Source organism: Papaver somniferum, chromosome 9 (assembly GCF_003573695.1).
Source record: "Papaver somniferum cultivar HN1 chromosome 9, ASM357369v1, whole genome shotgun sequence".
NCBI lineage: Eukaryota > Viridiplantae > Streptophyta > Magnoliopsida > Ranunculales > Papaveraceae > Papaver > Papaver somniferum.
The window spans coordinates 5,374,267-5,384,126 of record NC_039366.1 but is presented as its reverse complement, the minus strand read 5'-3'; the positions used below and the strand labels follow the sequence as shown (position 1 = coordinate 5,384,126).

The 9,860-nt window shown below is 38.2% G+C and overlaps 1 protein-coding gene across 3 annotated transcripts; it reads right to left on the bottom strand.

Moving 5' to 3' along the window:
- Nucleotides 1-3,627: 3,627 nt before the first annotated feature.
- LOC113314116 (pumilio homolog 2-like) lies at nt 3,628-9,299 on the bottom strand. Of its 3 annotated transcripts, XM_026562888.1 has the most exons (10): nt 8,305-9,299; nt 6,933-7,701; nt 6,230-6,851; nt 6,004-6,145; nt 5,813-5,920; nt 5,497-5,709; nt 5,276-5,386; nt 4,612-4,806; nt 4,302-4,476; nt 3,628-4,208 (listed from the first exon to the last, which is right to left on the bottom strand). In XM_026562888.1, the coding sequence occupies exons 1-10, from the start codon at nt 9,004-9,006 to the stop codon at nt 4,126-4,128; spliced, it is 3,120 nt and encodes a 1,039-aa protein (XP_026418673.1). In that variant the 5' UTR covers nt 9,007-9,299; the 3' UTR covers nt 3,628-4,125. The 3 variants fall into 3 exon arrangements, with proteins under 3 accessions (XP_026418673.1, XP_026418671.1, XP_026418672.1); XM_026562886.1 differs by having other exon boundaries at nt 6,230-7,701; XM_026562887.1 differs by having other exon boundaries at nt 3,628-4,187; nt 6,230-7,701; nt 8,305-9,006.
- Between the last annotated feature and the right edge of the window lie 561 nt (nt 9,300-9,860).

Here is a 9,860-nt window from a genome sequence, read left to right as displayed (position 1 = left end):
CTCTTTTGATTAACATAAAGCCTAACTTCATCAAGGAGAAAGTCTCCTGCATTTTTAACTGTACATAATGGTTGCCAACCAAATTCAAGTCAAAACATAAAAATGGGTCAATTAATTTGCTAATATCATTGTCGCTGCTCCCCTATATAATTTATCAAACTAATCACCATACTTTAACACTTCATACAGAAAAAAATCATGTCATGGATTACTCCACATCAACAAACAAACAATCAACCATGGAATGATAAGAGATAAACCTTACAGTAACTACCCCCACAAAACCTAATTGAACATCAAACCAAACCCTAGAAACTCTAAAGACACGATAGGAAATAAGATTCAGATAGAGGGTTTTTGTTTTCAGTTCCAATTACAATTTATACTCTCCAAAAACCCTAGAAAACAATTTCACAATAGACAACCCTAGAAACAGGACATTTAAAAGAGAGAAAGATGAGACGAAAAGAAAAGAAAACTCCAACAGATACCTGTCATTTGATCTTCGATCTATGGATTTTCAAGCTCTAGATTGGTCCATCATCATCCCTGTACTGATCATCTTCAAAAAATTTCTAAGGTTTTGGGTTGTTTGTCTCTGAAGAAGGAAAAGCGAAAAACAAAGAAAAAATTTCTTTTAAAGGATCGATGGCTTTTTGAGCATTTTATTCGACTCAGAGGTTGGGTGCGCCGAGTAAGGGGTAATCTTACACCTGAGTCCAACGGCCCCGAGTCAGGGGTGTCGAACGAGTCAGATAGCGAGTCAGAGGTTGTAAAAAATGCAAAACAAACAGTCAGACATCTGACTCGGCGCGAGTCAGGGGTTGACTCAGGCCCAGACGCCGAGTCAGATGCTAACAAACAAGGTGTAAGTTTGAAGCATACTTGGGTACCCAAATACCCTTCCTCCGGTTGTGGTTGGTAAAATCCATTGCTTTTCATGTTTTCCTTCTTCATCTTCTCTAACTTTACTTTCTCAATAATTCTACTTCTTTAAAAAAAAACCATCTGATTTTTTAATCTCACTAATTATCTTTAACTTAATCATCTCACTAATCATTACACTAACTATTATTAACACTAATTAATCATCACCCAAAATTAATCAGGAGTGTAATTTAGGTATTAATATAAATATCTAGATAAGGGGTGACCTAGATTTACTTCTAATGTCTTTACCAAAAATAAAACCATGGTCCCCAAAAAAACCATGGTCCTCAAAAAATCGTTCTTGAAGAATTGAAGTTGGAATGGTTCTTAATTTGAACATATGGGCTCACAAGCTAGGCTATAACTATATGACAAATGACTTACTTGGGCCTGCAATTAGGAGTTAAGTTAAGAACGGTTTTTTGGGGACCAGTATTTTTTTGGGGGGACCATTGTTTTATTTTAGATAAAACATTAGAAGTAAATCTAGGTCACCCCTTATCTCAATATTTATATTAATACCAAAATTATCCTCCTGATTATTTTTGTATAATGATTAGTTAATGTGATTAATCATTAATTAAGGTTAAATTAATAGATGATTGTATTTAAAAGAAATAGAATTATTGAGTGACCAAAGTAATAGAAGAAGAAGAAGAAGAAGATGGAGAAAAAAATTATTTTGAGATGGGTAAATATGGAGAAAAAACATTCTCTTGGTACCGAAATATGCTTGTAACTTAGTGAATGTTGTTATAAATGGCCTAAAATATCGTCAAAATCAAAATTGTAACAAAAAATTTCAACCAAGGCAACAAAGTTCGGTTATATTATATGAAGAACATGTAACCGAACTTTCTGCAAATGTAGTTCGGTTAATAAATCCAAAATCACAGGCAACCGAACCAAAGCTTTAATGGAGTTTTTGTCTCTGCAAATGTAGTTCGGTTGGGACATTTTTTGCGACGTAACCGAACCCAAAGTTCGGTTGAGACATTTTTTCGCGACGTAACCGAACTTTTTTGCGACGTAACCGAACTCAAAGTTCGGTTGGGACATTTTTTTTGCGACGAAACCGAACTTGTTTTTTTGCGACGCAATTGAATTTTTTGCGACGTAACCGAACTCAAAGTTCGGTTGGGATATTTTTGTGACGTAACCGAACTCGAAGTTCGGTTGGGACATTTTTTGCGACGAAACCGAACTTTTCTCTGGAAAAAGAAAAACCTCCATTAAAGTTGAGTTCGGTTAGTTCGACAAAGCTTTTCACATAATTCCTAACCAAACTTCTCTCTATAACTTCCATTTTCAACTCATTTTGGTGATTACTTCTCATTTTTTTCAACCAAAAACGATATATATATTTTGATGATATATATACATATATATATAGAGAGAGAGAGAGAGAGAGGTGGTGGTGGTTGTTGGTGGTGGTAGTCGGAGATGGTAGGTGATGGTCGGTAGTGGCGGCGGCGGCGAAGGGAGGAGGTGGTGGTTATTTATATATATGTATATGTGATTATTAGGTTAGTTTTAAATTAAGTTAGGTTAGTCATTTCCACATTTTAGGACAGCCCTTATAACTATAGAGAAAGTGGCCTAATAAGACCATGATCCCCAAAAAAACCATGGTCCCCAAAAAACCGTTCTAAGTTAAAATCGAAGGGCAAGGGCGGCATGTCTGGGATTGGCCCAATATATTGATTGTCTCTTGTAATTTGTAAAGCGCCTACTCGTATAGAGTGTAATTCAAGAACTCTGAAATCTGAATGGAAATGGTGAAACAAAGCTGACGGGTTCAATGGAATGAATGCACTGGGCTGCTTGGTCTCAACCTATAAAACCTTTCGGTCACGGTGGCTTGGGCATTGGGCATTAAGAATTTAGAGTTTTTTTTTTTTTTTTTTTTTTTTTTTGATGCAAGAGAATTTAGAGATGATGATCATTGCTCTTTTGCCGAAATGGTTATGGCGTTTTGCCAAGGAAAAGGAGAGTTTATGGGTCAGACTTGCCGTAGTGCAAGTTATGCGAGGCTCGGACAGGCCGGCGTAAAATCTATGTTCGACTCTTAGGAGATATTCTATAGTCGACCCGGTACTTGCTACTGACTTTGGATTTGGATTTGGTACAGGACCACAGAAGTTGTAGCACAACCTCTCAATATGCCGCAAGGCTCAAGCTGCTTGTATGTGCAATAAAAATCTTGGTAATAGTGCAGCCTTTTCTGGTATGCGGCTTATGGGCGGGGTATTAACTCGGCTTTTCCATTTGCAAGTAAAGTTGGCATCTAAAAGAGCAGGTTCAATTTGAATGTTGATGTTCATTTGAACTGGAATCTCAATTTTAGAAGACCGAAACTAATGATTTATGCAATTTGCTCATCCAGGGTTCTATTCCAAAGTTTGTCTAATCTGCTTCTGGGTGCTTCTGAGCTTTGCTGTGAAGGATTGTCCTGCTTGTTAAAGAATGAGTCTGGATCCATCCCTTCCTAGCAGCCTACCATTGGCAAACCTAAGGTCTAAAGTGATTTTAAATTTCAAAAGCAACTGATTTTTCGACATGTTCTCCACATTTACATTGGAAAACACCTGGGCAGTGCCAAAAAGGGTTTCAGGAATTGTAGTTATTAACCTAAAAGATACTACAATGCATATGCAGAGAATCAGAGATCACATAAACCATAAAAACCAAGACATCCCAAGAAAATATTAAAAACTGTACTTTTTATAATTACCGAAGAAAGTAAGAAAAATAACCAAATCCTTTTGAGGTTAATAACTTAAAAAAGGAAAAACCGAAAATTCTGGCCTCACACCTGAACATCTAAAGGCTCTCAACATGGCGACATTTTTGTACATTTCTTTTTCTCACAGCTAAATATTTACTACCTTCCTTTTCATCATTTTTTATCTTTTCCTCTTTACACCCTTAAAAACTTGTACAATCATTAATGATTTTTTTATCCACTCTTCCGCAGGGGCATCAAGGTGCAATATTCACCATCTGAGCCTCACTCACCTTTTTGCCTGATTCTAGCTAGCTATATTCCTCAAACTAAAAATGTACAGTTTCTTTGCAAAGTACAAGCAACAACTTTATTTTCAATCAGCTCGTACCTGATTTAATAGATAGATAAGAAAAGAGAGAGACAGAGTGCTCATACTAGCATCAGTTAGCTGTACATCTGGCTTTCCGTTACTGCACCAGCTGAGCCGCCGCCGCAGCATTATACGAAGATGAGAGAGCAATTCTCCTTTCTGAAATCAGCAAGTAGGATTCTGGTTAGACAAACCAGATTTCAGGATTTCTTCATGGAACTGGTGGCATTGTTGGATACGAGAACACAAGTTTGGAAAGGAAAGAAACTGTACCTCCAGCTGCAACAAGCTTTTCAACACGAGCAACTATATGCTTCCCGTAAGTGTACTTCTTCAGTGCGTTCAAGTGGACCTTTATACGTGACAGAATCAGTTCACGTTGTTGATCATCACAAGTCTCCAGTACTTTTTGGACAACGTAGTTAGCAAATTGATCCTTCATCATAGCCTGCAATACACAACAGAATGTACCAAACCACAATATAAGAAACACACGGCCACTATGTCCTGCTTTGAATTTAAGATTAACTTCTTGAGAACAGTGTGCTTGTAGATAGAAAACCACAAGGGAGAAGAAACAAACCTGTAGAGGCTCATTTTCATCAGTCGTACCAAGCATCTCACTGACCAAAAACTGGCGTTCAACAGGACCACCAAAAGTTAAGCATTTCTCAACAACGTTTGAAGCAAATTTCTGCTGGCTCATTTGAACAATTTGACCAGCTAATTTCTTGATTATGGCAGTGCGTTCATGTGGCTTTCCATGCTCCAGAACATGCTGTTACCATAAGATGAAAATGGAACCACATTAATATCAGGAAGGGGGATGTTCAGTGACATATTCAGGCATGACTAATAAAGACATCCAGGATTCTCTACAAGAGCCAATGCATTTTATGCAAATACCCTCCTTGTGAGGTATAAGGAGGCTGGAATGTTAAAGGTCATACTGAGGCATGACGAGTAAGGACATTCCGGGTTCTCTAAAACAGCCAACACAATTCTTGCGAGGAATAAGGAGGATAAAGAGCCAGGGAAACAGAACAATCCTTCTCTCCAAGATAACTACAAACTACACTAACTATCATACAAAGTGTTAAACTGATATCATCACCATATAAACAGGAATGCTTCAAAAAAAAACATATAAACAGGAGACAAACGCGATCTTCGGAGAGTAGTAATGTAAAGAGTATAGCCAAACATATGTAGAATTTCGAAATACAAGCTTGGGAAGATAGACAAACCTGAACAACATAATTTCCATATTGGTCTTGTGCTAGCATGCAAACAGATTGAAAGATTTCATCCATCATAATTTGCTGGGTTTTTGGGTCACTGCAGTGCTCCAACACGCGCTGAATAAATATCACCAGTGCAGGTCTTGTTAACATGAAGTCTTTGCATGATAAACCCAGATGATACTAAAAATACTAAACCAAAAATAAGAAAAGAAATTATTCTTAACCTGTATCACACGACAGCCATAGGGATGAGTAGATAAAGTCACAACTTGATCGTAGAAGGATGAGATGATAAACTGAATAGCATCTTGCGGAATGCATTCGATACACTTCTGAATGACATGGTTTCCATTCTGATCACGTACACAACGCATGATATGACCATCAAGCTCAGCGACCATTTTAGTCTGCTGGTCCAAATCAACAACTTCTATCGCCTGTGTCATTCAACACCTTAGACTTAAACCATATGCACAACAGCAAACCATATATGGAATCAAACTTAAAGACCATGATATTTGGGCAGAAAACCACTATTACCTTTTGGATCACACGACAACCATACATTTGAAGGCTAAGTGTCAACACATGCCCGTTGAGCTGGTTTGCCAATTCTCTTCTCTGAGGTGCAGTACCGTGCTCAAAGAACTGAAGGGCAATACAAGTTGTAAGTCACATATTCGCATGTATCGAGTACTATATCCTCAGTGTTTTAGAGTGTAACAGCATACCTTCTGAATAACATAATTGCCGAAAACGTCTGTCATCAAAGCAAGACCTTGTGGAATAATTTCCTGGAAAACCATATTCTTTTCCTCTTCTGAGGCCGTCTCAAGCTTCTGCTGAATGAATCGGCTACCATACTGATCCGCACTGCTCAAAATATATAATGAATGATCAGACAGGAACTCAAATTAGATATAAGAAACAAGCACCGATAACATAGTATTTATGTACCTGAACTCAACAACATGACCTGCAATTTCAGAGAGTTCAAAACTTTTGGTCTTATTATTTTTGAACTCTTCAAGAAGTGATGATGAAAAGCTATCATCCATGTTGCCACCAACTTCTGAGTGCCAAGATCCCGTAACATTACCACCTAAATTTCTCATTCCAGAAGCAAAGCGCATGTTTCGCTCACTGTGCCTCATAGGACTACCAGGTCCAACAGGAGAGTTGGGTAGAATAGGATTAATCAAGGAGTTAGGATACGACATGCCTCCAAGACCGTATGAGGCGTTACCATAATAACCTTGATTCATACCACCAGATTTGCCTGCATACGGGAGGCCATACTGTGATTTAGGTGAAATCAATGCCCCAAGGTAAGCTTTTTGGAGGCTAAGTATATCAGCATATGAACCACCCATGTAATTCCTGTCTAGAGATGGATCGTTAAGAGCTGCAGCATATTCAGCCGTCCTCAAGTACTGAAGGAACAAAGGATCCATTGGATGCACTCCGTTACTGCCCATTCTGTGGAGGTTCTGCAAATCTGCTGCCCCAGCAAAGTTCGGTGAACCCAGACCACCTCCCATTCCCCTAGAGTCCATCCCAGGGGCGCCCATTGCAGATGCTGCAGCAAAATTTTCAAACAAATGAGGCAAATTAACACTGCCTACTTGACTTGCCATCACGGGTGATAAAGGTAAATTACCTGAGTACCCACTTAATCCATAGTTCGCAAATGCCGGGTTTACATTATCTACATTCTGGTATGGAGAAAAACCTCCTGAGCCTGTATTGATCGGAGGAGGAGGCACTTTCATCGAATGAGTGTTACCAAGACCATTGCTCTTTCCATAATCAGGATATGAGTCTTTCGTTTGACCATGAAAATTTCCAGAACCAGACCTTTTTAAATATGACTGTTGCTTGGCCTGGCTTTGACCATTTTGCAGATTGAAAAGGAAATGTTGGTGATCTTCAATTTCTTGTTGAATCTGAGACCGCATATGGTTTTCGTCATTTACTGCACCATTGTTTGAAAGACTCATTCCCGACAAGGCAGCAGCTAGATCAGCGGAGTTGTTCATACCAGATGAAACACCAGTAAATGAGTTTGAACTATTGAGACTCCTATTATCTTTAGCACTATGTTTCCCTGCTCCAACAGGAGGCAGGCCAGGACTGGGAGCTCTAGCAATATGTTGAGGGTCAGGAGTAGGAGTGGTGCTTCTTGATAACGAGGCCCCTAAAGCAGATGCATATGAATGTGACGCTGCAGAAGCACCATTGTTTTGAACCCCAGAAATGCCCTGAACATTTGCTCCAGATCGCAGAGCATCAGATGATAACAGTTCATGATGCAACTGTGCAAGCTGGGATTCAGCAGAACCTAATGTGTCAACACCATCATCGAAGGCAGTACGGCTAGCTGGTCTGGAAGGGTGTGCCGACACAGGGGACGCACGCCCAACATCATCCTGCAACAAGACCCTTCTTAATTTAATAAAAGCATCGAACAGAATAACTCAAATTTCTAAAGTACACTCAGAGCAAGACAGTTGTAAAACATAAAACTAGATTTAAAGTATGGAGATAAAAACCACAATCAATTATAAAATCTAAATTGGCTGAAAGCATGAAGATAACAACCAAGAAGAGAAACATCATGAAACACCAACAGAGATGCTCGGTGAGGAAGGCCATTTCACACCCTTCAAACAACACACACAACACGTCCCAGAGAAAACAAACTACTTGTGGCATTGCACCACAGGTGTCCATCAGTCCATCTTTAAAAGATATGCAAAAATGAAATCACACTAGTAATGTGAATTAATCTAAGGTAAACAATACATAGAATAAGAAACACCAAACAAACATAAAAATCTCAAAAAGCAATCCACTTCTATCCGAATATTCTGATTAAGGATACTTCGATTGACTTGGGTATTCCACTCAAATCAATGGTATAATCAAATCTTGGACCTAGTGATGTAAACTAATCCATGGTGCAACATATGATACATAACACAAACAATAAACCTAGACAATCAAATCAATTGAAAACAGTAAATGCTCACCTGAAAGATATCAGCAAAACTCTTTTGCTTGCCGCCAAGTCCTAATCCAGAGAACCCAATGAGTCCATCGGCACCACTCCATTCAGTCTGACCTTTCCTAGACTCAACAACATCGTTTTCGTCAATCGAATACCCGGGTTGTGAAGAGAACAATGACCTACTGCCTCCATCATCAACAGCCCTGTGCTGCTGCTGCTGAACCTTCCTTCTATCACCAATACCACCTAATCCAGAGCCACCACCAGCACCACCGCCACCACTTTGATACCTTTGTTGAAACCTCCAATCCTCCTTGGATAACATTGGAGGCGGCAGTCTAGGGTTTAGATTAACATTACTATAATAATAAGATAAATATTCAGGATCAGACCTAAGTTCTTCTTCTGACCTAAAACCATTACCACCGCCTCCTCCACCATTTCTAATAACAGCATTAAAATCATTCATTGAAACACCACCGCCATTAAACAGACCACCAACGGCGGCTAATGAACCTTCAACAGTAGGAGGCGCAGAACCACTTCTAAACATACTCAACTCTCTTTCTCGATCATTCATAATCATCGCTTGATTGTCTTTTCTCCTCTGTTCTCTCAACAAAATCTCTAACTCTTTACCTAATTCTTCATTATATGATCCATCTGATAACATATTCCTCATACCCATATCTGATAACATATTCAGTGGATTCTCAGTAACCATTACCAACCAAAAACCTCGATTTTAAACAACTCTAATCACCTCAACCAGTTGGTGTTACGCAAGAGTAATAAAGATGCTTCCTTGTTCTATCAACTGAAAACCTAGAAAAAAACCTAAAAAATCAAACCAAAATCTGATCTTTTTTCATCGGAGTAGTAAATCAGATCAATAGGAATAAAGGGTTTGAATCAGAAACTTGAAAATCAGATCATATTGAATGGATTCATAGCGGCAACCAGAAGAGGTATGAAGAAGAATGGGAAGTCTTTTTTTTTTTTAAGAGAGAGAGTAAAAAAGGTTTGTGTTTCAGTTAAGGAGAGAAAGGGGGATGATAAGCACAAAGGGTGTGAAGATCAAAACCGTTGGATTAAATAATGGACGGGTGAGAATGGTTTGTTATTGCAAGAACCCCCTAGGGTTTTAATTTTAGTTTCTCATTTGGGGGGTGGAATCATAAATATTTTCTTCGATTTTGAGAATATTTTATTTCCTTTTGGTTTATTAATTGTGTAATTAAGAAAATTATAAATGGAAATAAATTTTGTGAGATTTATTTAGCTGAAAATTAGGGAGGGTAATTAGACTTGTAGACTAGGTAAAAAAAAAAGAATATTCTGTAATTACTATGTTTATGTTTGGTTATGTGGCCTTTTTGATAATCGATAAAGAGAATTGTAAAGGAGAGGAGAAAATAATGATAACGTATATGTAAAGAATTTTTGTTCTATGAACAAGAATTATGCGATGGGAATAAGATTGTATCTTGTTTTTGATTTTTTATTTTTCGATTTCATGCAATTATCGTAGCTCGGTGGTAAAACAATAATGACTGATTGAAAACATATTTTTTACGA

What these genes read in the sequence shown, in the direction of transcription:
- LOC113314116 (XM_026562886.1), bottom strand. Translation starts at nt 9,006, where the DNA reads ATGGTTACTGAGAATCCACTGAATATGTTATCAGATATGGGTATGAGG. An exon ending in ATGAAAATGAGCCTCTACAG is followed by an intron (nt 4,477 to 4,611) that starts GTTTGTTTCTTC and finishes TGTGTATTGCAG; the next exon opens with GCTATGATGAAGGATCAATT. An exon ending in AAAGCTTGTTGCAGCTGGAG is followed by an intron (nt 4,209 to 4,301) that starts GTACAGTTTCTT and finishes TTGTCTAACCAG; the next exon opens with AATCCTACTTGCTGATTTCA.